Here is a 26,680-nt window from a genome sequence, read left to right on the forward strand (position 1 = left end):
GGAGTAATAGTGCCACTATATTCTGCTTTGGTCAGGCCCCACCTGGAATCCTGTGTCCAGTTCTGGGCACCACAATTTAAAAAGGACATTGAGAAACGAGTGTGTCCAAAGGAGGGGAACCAAAATGGTGAAGGGTCTGGAAACCATGAAGCCCTATGAGGAACGCCTTAGGGAGCCCCAGAGAACAGGACACAGTGGAGCAATGGATGCAAGCTCCAGGAAAAGAGATTCCAGCTCAACATTAGGAGGAACTTCCTGACAGTAAGGGCTGTTCGACAGTGGAACACACTCCTTCCTCGGAGGGTAGTGGAGTCTCCTTCCTTGGAGGTCTTTAAACAGAGGCTGGATGGCCATCTGTCAGGGATGCTTTGATTGAGAGTTCCTGCATGGCAGAATGGGGTTGGACTGGATGCCTTTGGAGTCTCTTCCAACTCTATGATTCTGTTATCCTTGACTGAATCTTACAGAAAACTGATAAGGAAAGAGACGACCAACTTGATATTGCAGTTGAAGAACTAAGCCTCTAAACAGAAATAGATGTCCTGGTTCACTGGTTATTTTCTCTTTCGAATCTATCCTGCATTGCAACACAGTCCTCCAAGTCTTCAAAGATAATATAAATAAAGTAGACCAGACCACAGCCATAAAAAAGCAGTTAAGAACTGAGAGGTAGGAAGAACAGGAACAAACACAAGCAAACCACAAGAGTAAGAAAGTTATTAAAACAAACCACCCGGGTTCAGCGGAGAAGAACAAACCAAGGCTTTCATTTCGCTAGAAGAGAGAGAGGGAAGCGCCTTTCTCGAAGAGGAAGCAGTTCTGTAATCTTGGCCCTGTCCCTGAGTTATTACTGGCTTGCTACCAGATGCATCCCAACACATTTGCTTCTTTCTTAAGCTCATCATAAAGTAAATACAGTGTTGTGCCCTATGGACTGCTCCCGATTCCAGAGTGCCATGCCAATTCTTTCACTTTCAAGAACTCCATTTCCAATTCCATTTCTGCCACTGGAAACACCAGTCAGAATTCTCTGGCCTCTTTGTATGATCAGCACTTGCACTGCTGTTTTCTAATTCCTTTCTCTTCTTGCTTTTCCTTTCTAAACATTTTATTAACTCTTTCAGACTTTGAGGTTTCTCTAAGCTTATGTTTATGGGGTTGGTGCCATCACAGCGTAATTAAAGCAAGGGGAAGTGAATTGTGGTGTGGGTTGTCTATCTTTCCATCCATCCATCCATCCATCCATCCATCCATCCATCCATCTATCCATCCATCCATTTATCCATCCATCCATCCATCCATCCATCCATTTATCTATCATCTTTCCATCCTTCCCTCCCCTAGACCAAACAGTCAGCTCCTTTTACAAGAGACACGGGGAGCACGTGTCACAGATGTTTTTGGACTGCCAGTCCCATCAGCCCTAGCTAGCATGATAGATGATGGAAGCTACAGTTCCAGTAATATTTTGGGAGGGGCACAGGTTCCTCACCCTTCAAAGCACACAGAATCCTAGAGTTGGAATGGGGCACTGAGTCTAACCCTCTACTCAGTGTGGTCCTCAAAATGTTTGGCATCCAGATCCAGAAGCTCCAGACAGCAGAATCAATTGTACGGGATTATGAGCAATGCAGTCCAAAAGCTCTGGTGGACCAAAATTTCTCCCACAGGTGGTTGGACTGGGAACTCTAGGTTGTAGTTTCCACTGAGCCTTTTGGGTGTCCTAACCAACTGAACCCTGAAATGGATTCACTGCTCCACTGATCTGAACGCCACCAACTGCCACTGGACTCATTTATTTATTTAGGACCCCCAAAAGGCTCAACCTAGAGCTCCCAGTCCAACACCTGGAATTTTCCCAACTGTCCCAAAGGCAAAGCGTAACTTTATCAATGCGGAAAAGCATTCATCCCAGGGCAAGAGGAGATGGAAGCCCCGCTGTCCTCACGTTTGATGGCCCAGTTGACTAAAGAGACGTGAAATTAAAAAGCCATATTAGAATGCAGTGAAGCTCTGTCTGCAAATCTACCCTTAAGCCTGGGGGCACATCAGGAGGGGAGACAGAGGGATAAAGCAAACAGCACTGACTATTGGTTCTTGCCTATGACTAAACATAACTTCGTTCATTTGATGGGTAATGATCAGGAACACTTAGATATTCTGTCTATTGCACTCCCACCAGCAGGAGCTCCATTTAACACACTTTGCCTCTGCCAGCCAGTTCAATTTTCCTCTTCGGTAGGTGCACTGGCCGCTCAATTTCTTGTACTCTTTTGAAGGCTTGCTACCCAAGTCACCCTCCTCAACCTACAAGGTTTAACCTCGAGTGTTTATGAGAGTTTTCCCCCCTCTTTAATTATTTCAAGTGGGGTCTGAAGGCAAATGCAGCATAATGGAGCCCTGCGGCTCAGGGTTGCCAGTCAACACTGCCCTCTTCTCAAAAGGACTACACAGTCCATCAGTCAGAAGCTCCAGCATGTCCAGGAGTTCCATGCCTCTGAGGAAACAGACTCATGTCTAGGAAAGCTCATGCTCTCAGCTTCTGTCTTTCAGTGAATCTCAGTTTCAAAAGGGGCTACAAGGTCTCTTTGCATCATCATCACCACCACCGCCATCATCATCATCGACCGAGACCTCTTTGGACTACAGAGCTCATCACCCAACAGGTCTCAAAAGGGGCTACAAGGTCTCTTCGCATCATCATCACCATCACCACCATCATCATCATCAACCGAGACGTCTTTGGACTACAGAGCCCATCACCCAACAGGTCCAGGAGCTCTATGCCTCTAAGAAAGTAGACTCTTCAGCCTAGGAAAGCTCACACTCTCAGCTTCTTTCTTCCAGTGAATCGTCTCAAAAGGGACTACAAGGTCTTTTTGCATCATCATATCATTGGGCTCTTTGGACTACACAGTCTATCAGTCAGAAGCTCCTAGGAGCTCCATGCATCTAAGACTCAAGTCTAGGAAAGCTCATGCTCTCAGCTTCTGTCTTTCAGTGAATCTCAGTCTCAGAAGGTGCTTCAAGGTGCACCACAATTCAAAAAGGACCTTGAGAAACTGGAGCGTGTCCAAAGGAAGGCGACTAAAATAGTGAAGGGTCTGGAAACCATGAAGCCCTATGAGGAACGACTTAGGGAACTGGGGATGTTTAGCCTGGAGAAGAGAAGGTTAAGAGGTGATATATAGCCCCTCGGGGATGCTTTGAGAGTTCCTGCATGGCAGAATAGGGTTGGACTGGACGGCCCTTGGGGTTTCTTCCAACTCTTATGATTCTGTGATTCTATGAAGGTCTCTTTGCATCATCATCATCATCATCATCATCAGGCTCTTTGGACGACACAGCCAGCATTTCCAGGAGCTCCATGCATCTGAATAAACAGACTCAAGTCTACTAAAGTCCATGCTCTCAGCTTCTGTCTTTCAGGGGGAGGGGGACCCCTGTGCCTTTGAGAAAGCAGACTCCATCCCCTTCTTCTCCCCCCAAAGTGGAGCTGGAGTGGAAGGAGGCTCCCTTTATGTGGGGACTCTCTCAGAGAGAAGGAGAGAGCGCTTCACCTGCTGAGCTCCTGCCTTGAGAGTGAGCCAGTGTCTGTGTCTGGATGGGTGGGTTGGTGGGTGGGTGGGTGGGTGGGCTAAAGAAATCCAGAGACCCCCCCTCCTCAAGGGGACTACCACTCCCAGGTTCCTCTGAGGCACACAGCCACAGCTCGCTTTTGGGGAGGGGGTGGTGTATATGGGAGTGTGTGTGATGGTGCTGGTGGGGCTAATGACCCTATGCTTCCCTATGGGCAAGGATTCCTCTAAGATGCTCTATTTATGGGCAAGTATTCCCTATGGGCAAGTATGCTCCTATGGTACTCTATGGCCAGGCATTCTCCAATGATTCCTTGCTATGGGCAAGTATTCCTCTACGATGGGCAACTATTCTCAATGTATCCTTCAGGGCTAATAATCACAATGTTTCCCTATGAACAAACATTCTCAATGTCTCCCTATGGGCAACTATTCCCAATGTCTCCCTATGGATAATATTCCCAATGTTTCCCTATAGGCAAATATTCCCAATGTATTCTATAGGCCAATACTGTATTCCCAATGTCTCCCTATGGGCCTCTATTCTCAATGTAGCCCAGAGGGTACCATGGGAACATTTGCTCATTGGGATGCATTGAGACTGTGGTCCTTGGTTGTAGCATCTGCGGAGAGCCTCCTTCTCTGCCTCCTGCCTGACCTGTTGCTCTTCTTGGCGGGAGGAGGACCACTGACTGAGGAGGGCTGGGGAGGGTTGGGGTGGGGTCTCTTGGCGAGGGACTCCCCCTCCCAGCTGCCTCTGGGGCGCACAGGCGCAGTGAGCTCCTCCTTTGGGGAGGGGGCGGCGTGCGGGGGGGGGGGGTGGGGTGGGGGCTGGATGACGTCACCGGGCTCCCGTCCAATGGGAGGCGGCGGGCTCCTGGGCGGCAGGTGGCGGCTGCTGCTGCTGCTGCTGGGCGGCTGCTTCTCATTCGCAGGCGGCGGGCGGCTGGGGCTGGAGCCTCTCCGGCGGCGGAGGCGGCTGGGGGCTTGGACGCTGCCCCTGCCCCTTGAAGCCGGGGCAGGGGCAACCCAAGAGCCTCGGGAGGAGAGGATGGAGAGCTCCGGGGAAGCCGCCGCCGCGGAAGGGGAGGCTCCGCGGGAGGAGCCCCGGCTGTCGGTGCCGGCGAGGGTCCCTGTCTCCGGCGCCCTCCGCCTTTCCTCCGGCGCCAACGGAGCGGAGGCTGCTGGGGGCCACTCGCCCAGCTCCAGCAGCGGAGGAGCGGAGCGCGGGGTGAAGCACCGCCAGGCCAGCCCTCTGGCCCACCGGCGGGACAGCAACCCCTTCACCGAGATCGCCATGAGCTCCTGCAAGTACACCGGCGGCGTCATGAAGCCCCTCAGCCGCCTCAGCGCCTCCCGAAGGAACCTCTTGGACTCGGCCGAGGGCCACGAAGGAGCCCCCGCGGGGCCCTGCCCCTCCTCCGGAGCCCCGCCGGAGATCGTCATCTCCCGGGAGGACAACCATTCCCCGCAAGGGATGCTGCTCCACCCGCTGGGCAACACGGCCAAGGCAGCCGGCCCCTTAGCGGCAGCGGCAGGGGCACCACCAGGAGCGTCAGGCGGGGTCTCGGTGGGTCTGGCGCCCGGCTCCTCGCCCGCCTTGGCCAAGGGGCCCCCCGCCAAGCGCAAGACCCAGAACATCGGCTACCGCCTGGGCCACCGCCGCGCCCTCTTCGAGAAGCGGAAGCGCCTCAGCGACTACGCCCTCATCTTCGGCATGTTCGGCATCGTGGTCATGGTCATCGAGACCGAGCTCTCCTGGGGGCTCTACTCCAAGGCAAGCACAACCCCGACCACAAAGGCCCTGCAGCCTGCTTTGGCCCCGCGTTGAACCCGCCGTCTGGCTCCAGGCTATGGCATTCTGGGAGTTGGTTGTGGGGCTAACTCCCAGGACTCCCTGTTGAGCCAGGGTCCCAGAGTTCCATAGCCTTTGGAGCCAGGGTCCGCTCTGCCCCCTCCCCCACAACAAACTCCAATGTGTCCCAGAATTCCATAGCCTTGAGCCAGACAAAGAGTTAAAGCAGGGCCACAACGGGGCCATCGTTCCACTGTGGCTGCAGCCCAAGTTATTCGTGGTCCCGAAACTCTGCTCTCCAAAGGATTTTTGGGGACTGCAACTCCCAGAATGCCAGGCTATTGGCCAGTACGGCTCAGGCTTTCTGGGAGATCAAGTTCACAATCTCTCTTTAAAGGAGCCCAAGTAATGGAAGGGGCGCCTAACAGGCTCCATCCCTCAGTGGTCCCCGAACTCTGCTCTTCTTAAGGGACTTTGGGACTCCAGCTCCCAGAAGCCTCAGCCAAGTTGGCCAGTAGTCGGGGATTCTGGGAGCTGGGGTCCAAAATCTCCGTCAAGGGCACAGTTTGGGCACCACTGAGATAGAGCAAGTCCAGAGGAGGGCAACCCAAATGGTGAAGGGTCTGGAAACCATGCCTTATGAGAAGCTTAGGGAGCTGGGGATGTTTAGCCTGGAATAGAGACGGTTAAGAGGTGATATGATCGCCCTGTTTCAGTATTTGAGGGGTGAGGATGGAGCAAGCTTGTTTTCTGCTGCTCCAGAGACTAGAACACTAAACAATGGATGCCTGCTGACAGTAAGGGCTGTTCGACAGTGGAAGACATTCTCCTCAGGAGTCTTCCTCCATGGAGGTCTTTAAACCGAGGCTGGATGGCCATCTGTCAGGGATGCTTTGATTGAGAGTTCCTGCATGGCAGACTGAGGTTGGACTGGATGCCCCTTCTTGGGGTCTCTTCCAGCTCTATGATGCATCCACCTTGGAGAAACCATCCATTTGGAGACCACTGTGGAGTCCTGCGAATTGTCATCTGTTGTGGCCCACAGCCAATGACAATTCCCAGGATTCCATAGCCATTTCCAAAGGGATGCCCCCCCTTCCCCCCCCAGTGAATGCAGCCAGAGCCCTGTTAACATAGGGAATGGTCTGCAAAGGGATCTTGGAGCAGCTTTTGAGACTCAGCAAAAGGAAGCAAGTCCAAGGCATTGCAAGTTAGGCAGAGGAATCTTGGATCACCTTCTGAGACTGACTGAGAGGAAGACGTCCAAGAGATAGTCCAAGGCAAAATCTGTAGTCAAAGGGATCTTATATCACTAACTGAAGAAAGAAGTCCAAGGGATCGCCCTGATAGTATGGAGAATCCGTCTGCAAAGGGATTCTTTAGAGCAGCTTTGAGACTGAACGCAAGAAAGGAGTATTAAAGACATATATCCCTCTTAGTCTGGAGAAGGGCTCTTGTAGTATCTTTGAGACTGATGAGTGCAAGTAAGAAGTCAGAGGGATAGCAAGTTAGTGTGGGAAATCTGCATGCAAAGGGATCTTGCAGCACCTTTGGAGCTGAATGAAAGGAGGCAGTCAAAGGGATAGCCCTGTTAGTGTGGAGAATTAGTATGCAAAGGGATCTTGCAGCACTTTGGAGAAGCAATGAAAAAGAGAAGTTGGTACCCTGAGCTTTTGTAGACTTGAGCCTCTGTCCTCCTCAGATGCATTTACTGGAGTCTGTCCCTGAGTTTTCCCCTCCACTAAGATCCTGGAGAATTCAAATCCATGCATCTGAGGAAACAGGCTCAAGTCTAGGAAAGCTTATGCTCCCAGCTTCTTTCTTTCAGTCAGGCTCAGGTCTACGAAAGCTTGGCAGAACCTTTGAGACTAACTGAAAGATAGACATTGGCAGCATGAGCTTTCATAGACTTGAGCCAACTTCCTCAGATGCATTTGATGGAGTGGAAAGTCCACGGACAGACCTATGTAACGGTCTGTGTGTGAGGATGCCCATAACAATGCAAAGCTTTATGGGTGTAGAGATGAGGTGAGAAGTTCAGTTTGGTTTGTTGGAGTTATCATCTGACCTTGGCTTGCCTTGTTCCCCGGGGACCGACTGATAAAACTGACTTTGTCACCTCATCTCCACAAAGCTTTGCATTCCTGTGGACATTTCCACACAGAGACTGCAATACAGATGAGCCCCTGGCCTTTTCACTCCAACAAATGTGTTTGAGGAAGTAGGCTCTTGTCTTATCAAGGCTCATGCTACCAAATTCTCTCTTTCAGGTAGTCTCAAAGGTGCTGCAAGGCTTTCATAGGCTTAAGTCTACTTCAACAGATGCATAGATTTGAGACTGGCTGAAAGGAAGCTGGGAGCATGAGCTTTCATAGACTTGAGGCTACTTCCTCAGATGCATGTGGTGAAGTGGAGAGTCCCCTGCTCCCAGCTTCTTACTTTTTGCCAACCTCAAAGGTGCTACAAGTTCCCTTTGCATAATAACTGTTGAGAACAGTGCAATGCGGCAGTTAAAAAGGCCAATGCAATTTTAGGCGGCATCAATAGAAGTATTGTGTCTAGATCAAGGGAAGTAATGGTGCCACTCTATTCTGCTTTGGTCAGGCCCCACCTGGAATATTGTGTCCAGTTCTGGGCACCACAATTTAAAAAGGACATTGAGAAACTGGAGCGTGTCCAAAGGAGGGCGACTAAAATGGTGACGGGTCTGGAAACCATGTCCTATTAGGAATGACTTGGGGAGCTGGGGATGTTTAGCCTGGAGAAGAGAAGGTTAAGAGGTGATATGATAGCCCTGTTTAAATATTTGAAGGGATGTCATATTGAGGATGGAGCAAGCTTGTTTTCTGCTGCTCCAGAGAACAGGACCCAGAGCAATGGATGCAAGCTCCAGGAAAAGAGATTCCAACTCAACATTAGGAGGAACGTCCTGACAGTAAGGGCTGTTCGACAGTGGAACACACTCCTTTGGAGATTGTGGTGGAGTCTCCTTCGTTGGAGGTCTTTAAGCAGAGGCTGGATGGCCATCTGCTGGGCATGCTTTGATTGAGATTTCCTGCATGGCAGAATGGGGTCGAACTGGATGCCCTTGAGGTATCTTCTAACTCTATGATTCTATGAGCAAAGAAGGGAGATCTTCCTTCTCAGTGCATTCCACCAGCATCCAAGTTGTGCACATGGAGGTGTTTTCCCCCCCATGAAAGAACTAGACAAGATCCTAAAATGTAAAGATATACAACTGAGCACTAAAGTTAAAATTGCCTAAGCCATTGCATTCCCCATCATCCTGTACGGATGTGAGAGCTGGGCAGGGAAGAAAGAAGACAGAAGAAAATAAACTGTTTTGGAGAAGAGTGCTGAGGATCCTGTGGATGACCCAAAAGACAAACAAATGGGTCCTAGAACAGATGAAGCCTGGACTTTCCCTGGAAGCCACGGTGACCAAACTGAGGCTTTCATACTTTGGTCACTTCATGAGAAAGCAGGGCTCAGTAGTAAAAGACAGTGATGCTAGGAAAGGTGGAAGGTGTAGAAAGAGAGGAAAACGTAATGTCAGAGGGCAAGACTCAAGGATGCCATGGGCCTCAGCCTGCAGCACCTGAGCAGAGAGGTTGAGGACAGTAGGGTTGGAGATGTCTCATCCATAGAATCACTGTGTGTCGGGGCTGACTTGAAGGCAGTTACCCACAACAACAACCCATTCATTTGACTGATCCCCCCTCCCCATCTGAGAGTGGAGGTGGCCTTAAAGGATAACAAGGAAAGGCGAGGGGGGAAAGGCATCTCGTTTTGTCCCTGCACCCAGATGACACTCCCTGTCCCAATAAACAAGGTTTTGATGGGCTTTAAGGGCCATGCTTGGGGGCCCTAAGAAGGACTGCTGCTGGTCCATTGGCTCATTTTGATGCTCATTTTGGACACCCCCTTCCCAAATTGTGCCATATGGGAGGGCTACAGGTGGTTGGTGAAAGCTTGGACACTGCTTGGGGCTTGGACACTGGAGGGAAGTAAGGAAGAAACATCAGGGTGGGGCTGATCATCACATTGCTTTTTTCTACCTCTGCCCCCCCCCCGCCAAAATTGAAGATGATGTGGAGGGAGAGAGAGGGTGGGTGGTGGGCTTCTCTTCACACCATTCTTCCCTCTTGTTAGCGCACACCCTTTTTTCTCTCTGAGAATTTTGGGTGGTGTATATGGAAAAGATGAAGATGATGATGTTTGATTCAAGCTTGGAAAACAGTTTTAAAAAACCCAGAGATTTACATATAGAGAGAGCATTTTGCCCCCTTCTTAGATGCAAAAGAGACCTCATCCATGCTCCATATCAGAGTGATACTCCAATATCATAGAATCGTAGTGTTGGAAGAGACCACAAGGGCCATCCAGTCCAACCCCATTCTGTCATGCAGGAATTCTCAATCAAAGCATCCCCGACAAATGACCATCCAGCCTCTGTTTAAAGACCTCCAAGCAAGGAGACTCCACCCCACTCTGAGGGAGTATATTTCACTGCCAAACAGTTGCCTGATGGCTGGATTTTGGAAGGTGTTTAAGCCAGCTCTGCATATCCAGGGATTTTCTTTACCCGTGGCTTGCAAAACATTTTTTTAAAAATATAAATTCCAACAAGCAAACCTTGATTTTTGCCACTTTATGTAAGGGACGGCATTTTACTCTGCCATTGTACTTACAGGGACTTGAGTGTCCATGGATTTTGATATCCATGGAGGGTCCTGGAACCCAACCCCAGTGGATACCAAGGGCCCACTGTATTTGGGGAAGGGGGAGAGCAGCAGTTTTAAGGCTCCAGTCAACTAGTGGATTTATAGGGTGGGGAAGGCATAGGCAGCTGAGAAGGAACCTTTTCCCCATTCTGTACCCCTGGATCAAGTAGTTGCCAGATTGCCAGTCCTTCCTTTGAATCTGGAATTCCCAGAACCCCCTTTCCGATGTTCCCCAAGGCTTTCCTTGCTTTTAGCATAAGCTGCCTTTTTTGACTCCTTCAGGGGTTATTTTCTCTGTAACCCTAGGCCCCATCACATTTCTCCAGGGGTTTAAAATGTTTCTTGTGGGGATGAAGTGTAGCCTCTCCAGGCCTTATCCAGGTGCACCCTTGATCATGGGAAAACCTATATATTTCCCCATTTTTTGCTGCAGTGGCTCACCTTACTTATTAGGGATGATGGAGTGGAGTTAGGGGCATTTCTGAGGGGTCACTTAGCTCAGCATCTCTTCTGATCTATATTGACCCTTGCTTGAGGTCTGAAGTGATGACAGTGACTCACATCTGTGTCCTCAAAGGGTAGGTTGTATATTATATGGATGTACCGTGAAATTAGCAACTGCAGCCAGTCAGGGCTATGCTGGATGCTTCTGTCTGCTCCCCATCTGAGCCCACTACCCTTTGTGCCTCCGATGTGGCAGGGAGTTCCAAAGGTCATGGTGCATGTTCACCTCCATCCATGTCTTTATGTGTCACAATCAGTGTTTTTGGGGCATTCAGGGCAGCCTTTCCTCAACTCAGTGTCCTTTCATTGGGATGGACTACTGGCATAATGGGAGTTGTAGTCTGCCCATCCAGAAAGGTGGGTCAGGGAAGGCTGGCTAAAGGGATGGTGTGGGTGTCTCTCATGTGCTCTCCTGATGCCCCTGTGTCAAAGAAAAGGCAATTAATAATTGTAATGATACTAACGGTAATAATTAGTAATAATATTTTTTATGTGCTGTCAAGTCGGATTCAACAATTGTTTATACTTTATGATACTGTGGGATAGTTTAAGCAAAAAAGGGAACTCCCTGCCGCAAAGAATCTATAAATGGAGGCAAGATGAAGTGGGGAAGACAATGTAGAGAGGAAGAGGGAAAAGCAAATAGAGATAGCATATAAATATGGAGCGAAATTGGCCTAGTGAAGACAAACCAGAAGCTAGCATCCTCCCCAAAGGTAGACTGCCTCTGATCATGGTGGTTTTGCTTTAGCTACCCACAGAATACATGCATCTGAATACCTTGACCTGGAATGAACCTCCCCCCCTTTCAAGCATGGGCAGTGTGTATCTCTGCAGTTATTATTGCAACACCCATCATCCTTCACCTTTGGCTATAGAGCTGATGGAAGCTGTAGTCCAACTACTTCTGGTGGAGTAAGTATATCTGCTCGCCCATCATTCCTCATTTACTCAGGAAGTGAATGAATGGACAACATAATATAATGGCTCTCAAACCTAGGCTTTGCGGGTTTTTGGACTACAGTTACTATTACCTTGTGTACTGGGAATGCTGGGTGTTGCAGTCTAGCACCATATGGAGACCCAAGGATGGAAACCACTACAGAGTATATAAGGAAACCTGGGTTGTATTCAGAGTTCTGCTAACCCAGAATTCTGTTTCTTCCCATGGTAAGCTTCTGCAAAGTCCTGCCCCAGCCTAGGACATTCCCTTCTGTTTTACCTTTGGGCTCCAGGCATACAGTACTAGTACAGCGCCTTAAAACATGGAAGTTCAATTTAAACCTCGCCAATGGCTTGCAGAAGGCCCAATTTCCTTAGCTTGGAGGGCAGGAAGGATGTAGATTTGGTGGGGCACTGACATCTGGTGAATTTGTTCCAGGTTTCATTCTGACTTGTAAACCAGCTGGGAAGGGAAATAGACCTCCAGATAGCTCTTCTTGGAATAAAACCTGCATTCAGCACCCCACTGATGGTGCATGGTAGGGGTTGAGGTCTATTCTAGGTAAAGGCCATCTATAGGGTGTAAGTTACAGGGGTGTTACTGGGGGGTACAGATTGCTCCGGGTGACACCCCAGAGAGAGTGTCACCCAGTGTACTGGTGGGAAGGGGCTGCCATTTGGGTCTGACAGCTTTGCTGACCAGGCAGGAAAAGGGGTCACTTTCCTTTTCTGCCCAGCCAGCAGCTCCACCAGACCCAGAAAAGGTTGTTGAAAAGAGATGGTGGTGGGGTATTAAAAGCCCAGGTCAAATATATTAGGTACACCACTGGAAAGTTACAGAGCTCTGGGATCGTACAGCTGTCAAACTCCAGTTCCCATCAGCCCTAACTGATGGCAGCTGTGGTCCAGCTGCTTCTAGGGGACCATGTAGATCTGGTGGCCCATCACCCTTCCTTTGCTCGGGGAATGAATGAATGGACAACATAATGCAGTGGCTCTCAAACCAAGGCTTTGCAGGTTTTTGGACCACAATCCCTATTACCTTGTCTACTGGGAATGCTGGATGTTGTAGTTTAACATCATATACCAGACTAGACTTGCCCTAGCTAGAAAGATCAGCGGCCAGGGATGATGGGCACTGGAGTCAAACAACACTTCCTTCTTTCAAAACCTCATGCTGATGTCTTTTTTTAGGGGGGGGGGATTGACTCATTGATATGGGAGAAGCTTTCATTAATAATAATAATAATGATGGTCCAGTTTTAGTCCAAAGTGTGAAGGAGCTGAGCCTATTTTGAGGATAGGGTCAAACATGTTGGCCTGCTCTTTTAAAGTTCGGACTAGAACCCAGAGCGGCTCCATCTGTCCATTGCTATCGAAACCACCATTAAGTTAAAGCTGAGGTTCAGATTAGGCTGAATAGGCACTTTTTCTGCTTCCAAACCTCATTCAGAATCCCAGAGTCCTGTGGAAGACATTTCGATTTCCCCGAAATGTCTAGCGGAGGATGTCACTTCCACTTCACCGCATTACAGTTTTGCTGAGAAACAGTGTGACATGTTTTTCTTCCCAGTACATGACATTAATGGGAAAAGAAAGTTCTCCAATGGTTAAGAAAAAAATCCCAATAGGTTTGTAGGAATGTTTTTAAAGCCGTTTTTTGTTTGTTAAAGAGGGGAAGAAAAAAAAGATGTCGATGGCAAGTGGCTGAAATGTAAGGATTTCACAAGACATAAAAGAATTCAGGAGTACCTTTGAGATTAAACGGGAAGAAGGTATTTCTGGCGTAAGCTTTTTTGGACTCGGTTCCAGTTAGTCTGAAAGGTGTTGCTGGATTCCTGTAAGTCTTTTTGGGCTAAACTAAGCCGCCTTGAGTCACTGTATTGGGAAGAAGGCGGGATATAAATACATGAAATATTAATAATAATAACACAGCTGTCTCTTTGAATTGTTGTAAGATTGTTCCTGTGTTGCATCTCCAATAATACATGGTTCTGGAGAACTGAACTGTCCCAGAAATCTAGGTGTAACTACTTTCTTGGACATACTAACCTAAATCCACTTACTAGTCCTTTGCTAATGTAAACAGTAAAACCATGGGACTTACTGTTGTAATCCTGCCTCAATCCCCACGAAAAGGCGGGAAAATAATAACAATAATATATAATAATAATAATAATAATAATAATAATAATAATAATAACAACACAAGTTTAAATATACCAAATTCCGATTGATTGAATAGGTCTTGTTTTTGTCATGTGTGTCCAAGTTGTCTCCTGGCTTACAGCAGCCCTAAGGCTAACCTGTCCAAGGGTTTCCTTGACCAGATTCGTTCAGGGAAAGTTTGCCATTGTCGTCCTCTGAGGCTGAGAGAAGGTGACTCGACAAAGGTCACCCAGTGGATTTCCATACCTGAGCGGGCATTTGAACCTTGATCTCCAGATTTTAAGTCAAATGCTTAAATCACTGCATCGTGTGGGCTGTCAGAATCATAGAATCGTAGAGTTGGAAGAGACTGCAAGGCCCATCCAGTCCAAACCCCTTCTGCCATGCAGGAACTCTCAATGAAAGCATCCCCAACAGATGGCCATCCAGCCTCTGCTTAAAAACCTCCACTGCACTCCGAGGAAACATGTTTCACTGTCAACCAGCTCTTACTGTCAGGAAGTGCCTCCTAATGTTGAGGTGGAAACCATTTTTCCTGGAGCTTGCATCCATTGCTCCATTGTGTCCTATTCTCTGGAACAGCAGAAAACAAGCTTGCTCCCTCCTCAGTATGACATCCCTTCAAGTATTTAAACAGGGCTATCATATCAACTCTTAACCTTCTCTTCTCCCAGCTAAACATACCCAGCTCCCTAAGCCGTTCCTCATAGATTTCCAGACCCTTCACCATTTTAGTCGCCCTCCTTTGGACACGCTCCAGTTTCTCAATGTCCTTTTTGAATTGTGGTGCCCAGAACTGGACACAGTATTTCAGGTGGGGCCTGACCAAATTCTAATACATTGATCTAAATATCCTGTACTGGCGTCTAAAAAAGACCTTGTACTTTTGCTTTGTGGATGAGCTTCTGTTTTAACTGTATCATCAAATTCATCTCTCCTAGTTTTCTCTCTGTATAGCGCTCCAAAATTGTTTAGTTGTGTATCTTTAATCTGGATTAGACTTCCATTTCTCTTGATTCTACTCTTAGAGTTGTGACTTTCTCATTTGTGTGCCTCCAACAGGTGTGTGCATGTGTATGTATCCATGTGCGCACATGTGTGTGTATTTTTAAAATGCTCCACTACTTAATACAGAGCCTACATACCTGCTAGAAGCAGTGTTGCATGGATTTAAATATTATATATATATATATATATATATATATATATCCCCAAAGCTCAGTGTTTAGGGTACCATCTGTTCAATACCAGCTGGAAAGATTGTTAAAATTCACCCCGCATGTTGTAATTTGCCGTAAACTTTCATTTATGTTTTACGGATGTTAGCTGCTGTCTTTGTTCCTTTTCTTTGCACCGTGATCAGAATGGGTTGCAAGATTCCCCAAAGGATGAAGAACAGCAGATAAGAGTTTGTTTGTTTATTAAATATGGAAGGTAAACACTAAATTCAGTTCTTTTTTTTATAACTCTTTATTTTTACAAGAAGAAATGAAATAGCAATGTGTTGCGTTATCAGTTCATAAAAAAACAACCCAGGAAAACAAATGTTTTTATAATCAACATGATAATTACAGTATTTATATTTGTAGTTTGATAGGTTAAAAATAAAGGCCTAAATCAATAGTCCATTCTAAGTAGAGTTATAAGCTACTGGATCAAATAAATAAATAAAATATAACAATAAAATAAATTACGTAATAATAAAAAAATGGGATGATGACGATCATCATCATCATCATCATCATCATCATCCCACTGACTCAATAGGATTTACCTAAAAGTTCACTAACCCAAGTTCCCATTCATTTAATGCAGAGATGATAATGATGTGATCCTCCAAATACTGTTGGATCATTGTTGTTATGGGCCTTGAGCACCTTTCTGATTTGCCAGGCCTTCGAATGTATTTTGAATGTTCGTTCCCTGATTACGGAACATGGTTTGAAATGTGTGGCATTAATATTTTTGCCGTTGCACATGAAAAACTGCTTTAGATGTGTTAATTTGCTTGCATTATTGGGTTTCCGTTTTCGTACTGCCTTGTTGTTTTACCTGCGTTTGGCTTTAATTTGAGTTGTGAGCCCAGATTGGGAGCAAGTTGGAATATAAATTACATAAATAAATCAAAACAACTTTCTATTTCTGGCAGCTGCCTTTTTAGACACCCACACGCAATATTTAATTATTTACGGGCCAACTCCGGTGATATTAGTATAACCAGTCTCCTGTTTAGCTCCGTTCATCCATCATATTTGTCCATCATTCCCCAAAATCACCATTTCTTCCCTTCATCCCTTGTTTTTGGCCATATGCAACCTTTAAATTCAGGCTGGGGAGAGCTAGTTGGGACTCTAATTCCCATTAACTCAGTATGGCTCTAGGACAGCCTCCTTCCAAAGTGGAGCCTTTCACTTGTTTCAAGCTGCAGCGTCTGCCAACTGTGCCCATGCTGCCTGGGGATGATGGGTAGTGTAACCTCTCATTCCTTCTTGATGTATCTTATTACAATACCCACCATCCCCAGTCAACTTGGGCACAGTGGCAGACGTTGCAGAGGTAGACTCTCTCAGTTGAGAAGTGGAAAGCCACCGAGGGTTTCATTTTTCCTGCTGGCTTCACATACCCGTTACTCTCAAAATTTGGGAAATTTCAGTTTGGGAAAAACAACACTGGCTGCATCTACACTGCAGATGTAATCTGGTTTGACACCACTTTAACTGCCATGGCTCAAGGATGTGGGATTCTGGGGGTTGTAGTTTGTTGTGGCACCAGAGCTCCGCCGGATGATGCCACACTGGATGGTCCACATGTGGCCTAAAAGGCACATAATTCCCATATCTGCTTTAGATACACTTGAGATACCTTTAGATATATCTGTGATACACCTGCTGCATTCCCACATTGCAAGGCTTCCTGATTTTTTGGGGGTGGATTTTGTAATATCTTTCTTCAAAATTACATACAATATAATACTATACAATTAACACTTTTATTTTTATTTATTATGGTGTTTATACCCTGCCCTTCAGCCCTAAAGGCTATTAGAGCGGCTTACAATTGTTATTTTTAATTAGACGGTTCCCTGCCCTCGGGCTTAAAACCCAAACAAATATTTTCATACTTTTGTATTATTATTATTATTATTATTATTATTATTGACATTTATTTATAGAGTGCTGTAAAGTTTGCGCAGTGCTTTTCATAGCAAGGGTCAAAAAAAATAAGAGGGGAAAAAGAATAAAAGCCTGCCAAGTGGCATACAATCTGAAGCAACAACAACAACATTACATGATTAAAATACCTCTAAAATAATACTAACTAGTATACAATAAAAACAAAGTAAGCAGCAGATTAACCATATAGCAATCTTAGACAACATTATCTACTACAGTACTTTCATTCCTTATACATCTTACTCTCCATTTTCATTTCTTCCATCCTTCTTTACTACGCTTTTCCTGTATTCTCTTTCTGATTCTCACCTTTCCATCCTGGCTATTTCCTTCTTCTCTTCTCCGTCCATACCTTTCCTTTCTCTCCTTCTACTCTTCCCCTCAATTTCTTCCCATCCTTTTCCTTCTAATCTTTCTTCCTTATCATTCCACTTATCCATTTTTTCTCTTTCCTCCTCACCTAATCCTCACTTTCTCTCTTTTCTCTCCTTTCTTCCACTTATTCACTCTTCCATCTTCTCTTAGGTCAGGGACGTAGCCAGGATTTTGGGAAGGGGGGGTCCAAACTAAGTGCCACCATTATAATGGGGCTTGGGTATGGCGGCGCAGCAGCACACACCATTCATTTTATCTAACGGAAGGGGGGGTCCGGACCCCAAGAACCCCCCTCCCTTGGCTATGTCCCTGCTTAGGTTATTCACTACCATCACTCTTCCATACTTACTAAACACACTTAATCTTTAAAAATAAATCATGGCCTACACACACACACACATATACTGTCATAGGCCTGTTCCAGACTGCCAAAATAAAGCTGCTTTAGGTCTCTTTGGAAGTATGCTGTTTAAATGATGCATGGGTCCTAAGAGTCCAGAGGTTGCGCCAAAGCCACACTCCATTCCTAAGCACTGGAGGGCAGCTTTGGTGCAGCTTCCGGATTCTTAGGATGCATGCATCATTTAAACAGCATACCTCCAAAGAGACCCCAAGCAGCTTTATTTTGGCAGTCTGTAACAGGCCATAGTTCTGTATTTCATTTTAACTGCCATGGCAGCATCCCATGAAATCTTGAGACTGGGACTCTATAGTATATAGAGTCCTCTATACAGTGGTACCCCGGGATACGAAATCACCGCGTTACGAAATTTCCGGGATACGAAAAAATTAAATAGGAAAAAACTGTTTCGGGTTACGTTTTTTTTTCCGGCTTACGAAAAAAAATTTGGTGCTTTTCGGCGCTTTTTCGCACGAAATCGCGGCTTTCGGCGTTAGCGGCTATGGCTTTTTCGGGTTGCGAAATCTTTCGGGTTACGAACGGCGCTGCGGAACGAATTATATTCGTAACCCGGGGTACCACTGTAGTATATAGTATAGTATAGTATAGTATAGTATATACTCGACTATATGTCTACCTCATATAGAAGTCAAGGGCAGGTTTTTGGGCCAAAATTAGGGATTTTGATATTACCTGTGGATAAGTCGAGGATAAAATTTAGGGGCATATAGCAAAGGATCTAAAGGACAAAGCAAAGCAAAACAATGTCAAAGAACGTATAAAATTGCATCAGACGTAACTCTTTGTGCTTACTCTTAAGACTGGATGGATGAGAGAGTAGAGGAGGTTGCTGCTTCACATTCACATATTATACTCTTGCTTTTCATCAGGAGATGGTTCCTTCTTTTAAATAAGAGTTAAGATACAATACTCACATTGACCTATGAATAAGACAATTCAGGCTATTTTTTTTTGGGGGGGGGGGCAATTTTTTGACCTAAATTTGTAGACTTTGCATAAGTATATACAGTGTGTACTTTAGGATTCTCAGTCATAGGGCTCCAGTGCTAACCCAAATAGCAGAACCCAGGATTCTGTAGGATGTTGCCATGGCAGTTAAAGTGGAATCATAGTGCTATAACTGAGTAGTTTGGAAGATCCCTTGGTAAGACCAGAGCCTAGAAGACCTGTGTTCAAAACCACCTAAGCACTCATGCAATAATGTGGAAGATGGTGTGGTTAGAGCAAGGCAGCGAACCATAGGCTTTTGGGGTCTATTTTGTATTATTACTATTGTATTACTTCTGTATTTCAGAGGAAGGACCTGGCACCTCTGAATATACCTTGCATGTGAAAACCCTATGAAATTCATAAGTCAACAGGCGACTTGAAGACACAAACACACACATGTACTACATATGATTAATTATGTATTTTTTGCACTTCATCCTGGTGGAAAGAAGACCAACACTGTTAAAAATGTGGAATAGAAATGAATTAGAGGGCTAGTGTTAATACAAAATAGGATCTAGGGTTCAAATCTTTGCTTGACCATAGAAACCCAGTGGGTAAATCACATTGTCTCAGCCTCAGAGGAAGGCAATGGCAAACCTCCTTCGAAGAAACGTGGCCAAGAAAACTCTTGTAGGGGATCGCCATAAGTCGGAGATGACTTGAAAATACATAACTACAAATAAAATAACAACAACAGTAATAATTATATTAATTACAATTATTCAGAAGATTTTGAACAGTTGTTGAAAGGCTACTGAGTCCAGGGACCTGTTCTCAATACCAGATCTGAATGTCACTGTCCTTCCACGCGCACCAAGCCGTTCCTGTATATGCGTCCCAGCTTTCTTACTTTTGGCAGCGTAATATGGGAAGAAGATGTCATTTTATTGTTCAAGAGTTGCGAGTTGGAAATTCAGAATTCCCTGAGGCTTTCCCAGTTGCCGTTGATTGATCTTCTGGTGATTAATTTATATTCTGTGAGACCTGGGTTCAAACCCCTCCTCATCCATGATGCGAATAAGAGGTTTGGATCAATTGGCATGCGCTCAGCTAACTATCTTTTAGGATGGGGAAGAGATGCGCCTTGGGGTCAGTCACTCATCCTCAGCCTAACCTGCATCACAGACTGTGCTGCTGTAATGGTGGAAGGGAGAGAACTGTCAGTTTGATATGCTTGAAAAGTGACTTAGAAAAAGGCGGCAGAGCATATAAAAAGGCCATTCTGTGACTCTGGAGACCAAGGTTCGAATCCCATCTCGGCCATGAAACCCACTGGGTGACTTTGGGCAAGTGACATGCTCTCAGCCTCTGGGGAAGGCAGTAGCAAACCTCTGAACAAATTTTGCCTAGAAAACCCTGTGATAGATTCGCCTTAGTGTCGCCATAAGTTGGGAATGGCTTGGAGGTATGCAACGATCTGGCAGCAACAAACACTATTCCTTTCCACCCATTTCCATCCCTCTGTTCAATAAGTAACAGCTATTTTGTGTGTTTGCATGTATACACTTAGAAAGCAGGGAGGGCATTCTCTGTGATGAGGGAAGAGAAGAGAAGGTTAAGAGGTGATATGATAGCCTTGTTTAAACATTTGAAGGGATGTCATATTGAGGAGGGAGCAGGCTTGTTTTCTGTTGCTCCAGAGAATAGGACACAATGGAGCAATGGATGCAAGCTCCAGGAAAAGAAATTGCACTTCAACATTAGGAAAAACTTTGTGACAATAAAAGCCGTTCGACAGTGGAATAAGCTGTCTTGGAGTGCAATGGAGTCTCCTTCTTTGGAGGCTTTGAAACAGGGTCTGGATAGCCATCTGTCACAGGAGCTGCATTGATTGTGAGCCCCTGCATGGTAGAAAGGGGTTGGACTGGATGGCCCTTGGGGTCTCTTCCAGTTCTATGGTTCTATGGTTCTAAGGGGACCATTGGCATGGGGCCTCCTGATGGGACCTTAAGAAGGATGGCAGGAAGAGTGGGTTGCTCTTCGGCCAGGTGCCAGGGAAAATTGTGGGCACCACCTTCTTCTCTTCTCCCACCTTCGAAATCACACATAAATGGGATGTTGGCGTTTTGCCCTCTTTTTCAGTTGGCACAGTGAGATCCTGGCAACATAATAACAGGCCCCAAGGTTAGGGTGGAGAACCTTGCTTTCTTCTCTTGCCAGTCCATTGCTAAAAATATCTGCGTCTCGCTCTCCCCCCGCCACCTTCTGCCTGCTGTATTTCTGTCTTTTCTTCTCTGCTTGGTTCGGGTGAGAGGGAAGCGCGCGAGGAGAAAGAATCCAAGAGATGCTCAGTGCTCTGAACGATCGGCTAAGACCCAATTCCCACATCCTTCAGCTCTGCAAATGTGTGAGAAGGTGGCTTTGCCCTCGCATGTGGTTTGCACATGCTCAAAGGCACCCTTGGGTGTTTTCAAGGCTTTTTGTGTTTATTTTATTTATTTGTTTTGATTTGTTTCATTTGAGATGTAACATCCCAGAACCATACATTGAGCAGTTCTTATAGTTGTGATCAACTGTAATAGCTTGCTGTTGTTGTTGTTGTTGTTGTTGTTGTTGTGTGCCTTCAAGTCATTCCTGACTTATGGTGACACTAAGGCAAACCTATCATGGGGTTTTCTTAGCACGTTTCTTCAGAGTGGGTTTGCCCTTGCCATCATCTCAGGCTGAGACAGTGTGACTTGCACCCAGTGGGTTTACATGGCTGAGCTGGGATTTGAACCTTGGTCTCCAGGGTCATAGTCCAACAACAAACCACCACACCGCTCTGTTGTGAATGGCCATCAAATCGACTTTGGCTTATGCTAAGCTTATGAATGAGAGACATCCAAGTCACCCTGTCAGCAACAGCCCTGCTCAGCTCTTGCAAACTCAGGACTGTGGCTTTCTTGACTGAATCTATCCATATGTAATGTGGTTCTCCTCGCTTCCTTTTGCCTTCTGTCTTACCAAGCATTATTGTCTTTTCTAGGTGGTTATGTCTTTGCATGATATGTCCAAAGTAAGACAGTCTTGGTTTATTCATCCTGGCTTCTGGGAAGCATTCAGGCTTGATTTGTTCTTCCTTGTTGTGTGCCTTCAAGTCATTTCTTACTTATGGTACTGGGGTTCGAAAGAGTTTGCCATTGCCTTTCTCTGAGGCTGAGAGTATGTGACTTGCCCAGTCCTTAATCCTGTAGTTTCCATGGCTGAGCATGGATTCGAACTCTGGTCTTCCAGTGTCCTAGTCCAATATTCAAACCATAACACCATATCAACTCTAGGACCCATTTATTTGTCTTTATAGCAGTTCATGGTATCCGTGGAACCCCTTTCCAGCACCAGACCTCAAATGAGATTACGTATTTTCTTCCTATCAGCTTTCTTCACTGTCCAGCTTTCACATCCATACATAGAAAAGGGAAATATGATGGATGGCATGGCCCATTAGTATTCGATTATTTGTAACTTTAGTATTCATTTAGTATTTAGTATTCAACTTCAGTATTCAGTCTTTACCCTTCAAGATCTTGTCTTGTTCCTTCATTGCTGCCCTAGTCTTCTTCTGATTTCTTGACCGCAATCTCCATTCTGATTTATGACTGAGCCAAAGTATGGAAAATCTTGGACTACTGTATTTCAATGTCTTTGTGGTCTACTTTAATGTTCAACTGCAAATCATCTGTGGTTATTATTTTTCTTTTCTTAATGTTCAACTGCAAGTGTCCTCCAAGTTAGTTGCGATTTACGGCAACCTTAAGGCAAATATACCTTATATGTCGATTGTAATTGACAGAGAGGCGGGATATAAATAAAGTTGTTTTATATTTATTATTATCCATGGGGTTTCGTGGCAAGATTTGCCTCAGAGTTGGTCTGCATGTGCCTTCCCCTGAGGTGAGAGAGTGGTGACTTGCCCAAAGTCACCAATGGGTGTCATGTCCAAGCGGGGAATCGAACCCTGATTTTAATCCAACACCAGCCGAGAGGAACCAGGCTGTGGGGGATTGCCAGGTATATCAGTTGGGGATGGATATAATTCCCATCACCACACAATGCAAGTAGGGTTGATAAGAATTATAGTCCAACACTTCCAGACGATAGCCAGCCTGTTGGAAGCTAGCATGGTGATAGTAGGCATCTTCTAATGGGACGGGTCAGACTTCAAGGCACATCAGCCCCACTACAATGGGTGGGATGTTGGGAGTGGTAGTCCCACACTTCCAGATTAGTGCCAAGCTGAGGAAGAGCCATGTGGCACCAAGTGCTCTGTAATAGTACAACAGCCATATTAAGATAGGTGTGGGAATTACGAAGCCTCCCAGATCCTGGGGCACTACATTCCAACAATCCTCACCATGGGGCTATGCTGCCTGGGGCGGCTGGGGCCTGTAGTCAAGCAATCTCGAGCCCTATGATTCCCATCCGGTATGAAAGGATTAAGAGAGCCAGCCCATCCCCAACAGCAAAGGGAATGGAAATTCAATATAAAGAGTATTGGGTTGGATGCAGGCTTTGCCAGATTAAAAAGACGCCAACTGCAATCGATGAAGACTTTAATGACTCATCGCGATACTCGCCTAACACATTGATTCAGTCTATTATAAATACAGCTAAGCACTCATCCAACCCACTGCGTTACCAGCAGCACCAACCCAACAGTCGTTTCCTTCTCAAATTTGAGCATAATGCAGACGCATCATGTTTGGGGGACCCTGGAGGTCATGTAATCCAACCCCCACTTGATGCAAAAAATGCAAAGCTAAACCATGTCCAAGACCCACCCCCCAAAATTGCCAGCAAGGGAGAGCACAGCCACCTTCCCTCCAGCAACCGTTCTCTTGGTAACCTACACTTATGAGCCAGCAAGAAAAAAACTTTCCCTGCTCCTGTCTAACAGCCTTTCCAGGACTTGAAATGTAAAAAAACCTTATAGGATGGTTTGTTGGAAAACCTCAGTTAGCCAGAGGGCCAGATTCATTTGCAGAGACAATCCCGGGAGCCACATCCCAATGCCAAAGGCAATGTGGCCAAAAACAAAGGGCCGGGGCCAAAACACCAGCATATTTTAGCTTTACTTGCTAGGGGGCCAGTGGCAAAGTCTTTGGAGAGGTATGGATACCCTTAAAATCAGAATAAAAGCTTAAAAAAACAAGCAGGAGTGATGGCGCAGCCATTGAGATGGGAAAAGGGCCAGACGAAAAGTCCAGGAAGGCTAGATTTGGTCCTGAGGCTGCATTTGCACTGCAGAAAAATTGGTTTGGCACCGCTTTAATTGCCATGGCTCAATGCTATGGAATCCTCACCCAGAGCAAAGCAACACTTCCCAGAATTCGAGCATCATCAAGCCATGGCAGTTAAAGTGGTGCCAACCCAATATTTCGTAGTGTGGATGTAGCCTGAGATCCCCCATCCCCAGTTGAGTTGGTTACAGTAATCTCTGCAACAAATACTATACAAGGCAGCATGATGCAGCAAGGTATGAAAGAAAAAAAGGCACCTTTCTGGAGGGAACAATTGAATAAGTTACACCCAAACCAGCATTTTCTTTTCATAACAGTAATAGAGATGTCCATCCAGCACAAACAGAGAAAGAAGAGAAAAACGATGGTTTACTGCTGTGAAGGCCAGGGTTTCTTTGGTTCAACCATGGCTGCAAACCGCACTGCAGAAATAATCCAGTTTGACCCCACTTTAACAGCCGGGCTCAGTGCTATGGAATTCTAAGATCTGTAGTTTTGTGAGACATTTAATTTTCTCTGTCAGAGAGCTCTGGGCCACACAAAACTATGGCCTGTTCAGACTGCCAAAATAAAGCTGCTTTGGGTCTCTTTGGAGGTATGCTATTTAAATGATGCATGGGTCCTAAGAGTCCGGAGGTTGCGCCAAAGCCACACTCACATTCCTAAGCACTGGAGGGCAGCTTTGGTGCAGCTCCGGATTCTTGGATGCATGCATCATTAAACAGCATACCTCCAAAGAGACCCAAAGCAGCTTATTTTGGCAATCGGAACAGGACTACATTTCCTAGAATCCACAGCATTGAGTCATGGGCATTAAGTGGTGGGTCAAACTGGATTGTTTATGCAGTGCGGATATAGACCATGCCCTCACATTATCTTAGTATTTATTGTTTATTTATCCTGCCACTATGAGTCTAATAGAAGATCCCAGTCCCACTCTCACCCTCCAAGCTTCTTAAAATAGATAGGATGTAGGATGGGGGACACCTGGCTGAATGAAACTACGTATGAAAGGTTCTAGGAGTCCAAGTAGACCACAAGTTTGACAAGAGTCTCAGTGTGATGCGGCAGCAAAAAGGCCAATGCATTTTAGGCTGCATGAATAGAAGTAGAGTGTCTAGATCAAGGGAAGTAATAGTCCCCACTCTATTCTGCTCTGGTCAGGCCCCTCTGGAATACTGTATTGTGACCAGTTCTGGGCACCACAATTAAAAAGGATGTTGAGAAACTGAAGCATGTCCAAAGGAGGGCAACTAAAATGGTGAAGGGCCTGGAAACCATGAACCCTATAAGGAAAACCCAGGGAGCTGGGATGTTTAGCCTGGTGAAGAGAAGGTTAAGAAGTGATATGATAGTGCTGTTTAAATATTTGAAGGATGCCATATTGAGGAGGGAGCAAGCTTGTTTTCTGATGCTCCAGAGAACAGGACCAGAGCAATTCATTCAAGCGCCAGAAAAGAAGATTCCACCTCAACATTAAGAAGAACTTCCTGATAGCAAGGGCTGATCGACCATGGAAGATATTCCCTTGGAGTGTAGTGGAGTCTTCTTCTTTGGAAGTCTTTAAAACGGACTGGATGGCCATCTGTCGGGGTGCTTTGATTGAGAGTTCCTGCATGGCAGAAGGGGGTTGGACTGGATGGCCCTGTGGTCTCTTCCAACTCTATGATCTAAAACAACTGCTTGTTGGCTTAGTAAACTTAAACTTTTAAAACAATTGTTACAGTCCTTATCACAAATCTCCCATATTCCAATACCATTGTTGTTGGTACTTTCAAGTCGTTTTTGATTTATGTCGCCCCCTAAAGCGAATCTATAATGGGGTTTCTAAAATAATAATCTCATTGAACAACAGGATTTACTTAAGAATTCACTAATCCAAGTTCCATTGATTTAACAGAGGGTGGAATATGTGGTCCTCCAAATATTCTTGTTGTGTACCTTCAGCTTTTCCAACTTATGGTGACCCTGAAGAGAACCTAGCAAGGAGTTTTCATGGCCAGATATATTCTATTGCCTTCTCTTGAAGTGAGAGCAGTTGACTTGTTGAGGTCACCCGCTAGGCTTCATGGCCAAGCTGCAAATTGAACCCTGGTCTCCAGTGTCAAGAGAGCACAGCACATGCAGAAATAATTCAGTCTGAGACTGCTTTAAGGTGCCCTGGCTCAATGCTGGAGAATTCGAAGTAGCAGACTGTCGTTTGTGAGACATTGAGCCTACTCTGTCAGAGAGCTCTGGTACCACAATAAACTACAATTCCCAGAATCCCTGCACTGAGCAGGGCAGCTAAAGTGGCCAAACTGGATTATTTCCGCATTGTGCTTTGGACTCTTGTCCAGCGCTCAGACCACTAAGCCAACGGTCCTCACATCAATACCATTACCACATATAATATTAAGTACACTCCTTCTCTAGTCCCCTTGCTGTTTGCAGCAAGAGCACCACAGGCAGTCTGCCTCTGAAACTAGGGGATGGTTACTCTAAAGATACGGTTGTACCGCAACGTTGACTGTCCCGATATGTAACTTGTACTCAGGATATTAATACAGAGAAAACAGAATGGTTTCAAAGTTGCAAAGGGGTCAGGCAAAGTTGCAGTTTATCACATAACTGTTTATGCTGAACATATCATACCTAAAGCAAGATTAGACTTGGAGGCGTGAAAGTTGGAAGGAAGGAAATCAACCCTTTAAGAAACAGACGACACCCGTACTATTAGCAGAGAAAATGACAAAGACCTGGAACAATTACAGAAGATTGGAAGAACGTGGAAAAGCAGGTTTGCAG

At 45.8% G+C, this 26,680-nt stretch overlaps 1 protein-coding gene across 2 annotated transcripts in view; it reads left to right on the forward strand.

The window, feature by feature from the left end:
• Positions 1 to 4,772: 4,772 nt before the first annotated feature.
• KCNN3 (potassium calcium-activated channel subfamily N member 3) overlaps positions 4,773 to 26,680 on the forward strand; it is a 114,856-nt gene continuing 92,948 nt past the window's right edge. For both annotated transcript variants that reach the window (XM_042441066.1, XM_042441067.1), the window contains exon 1: positions 4,773 to 5,355. In XM_042441066.1, the coding sequence (XP_042297000.1) occupies positions 4,876 to 5,355 (480 nt within the window). In that variant the 5' untranslated portion in view covers positions 4,773 to 4,875. The remainder of the gene's footprint in view (positions 5,356 to 26,680) is intronic.

Source organism: Sceloporus undulatus, chromosome 9 (genome assembly GCF_019175285.1).
Source record: "Sceloporus undulatus isolate JIND9_A2432 ecotype Alabama chromosome 9, SceUnd_v1.1, whole genome shotgun sequence".
In the NCBI taxonomy this organism is placed as follows: Eukaryota; Metazoa; Chordata; class Lepidosauria; order Squamata; family Phrynosomatidae; genus Sceloporus; species Sceloporus undulatus.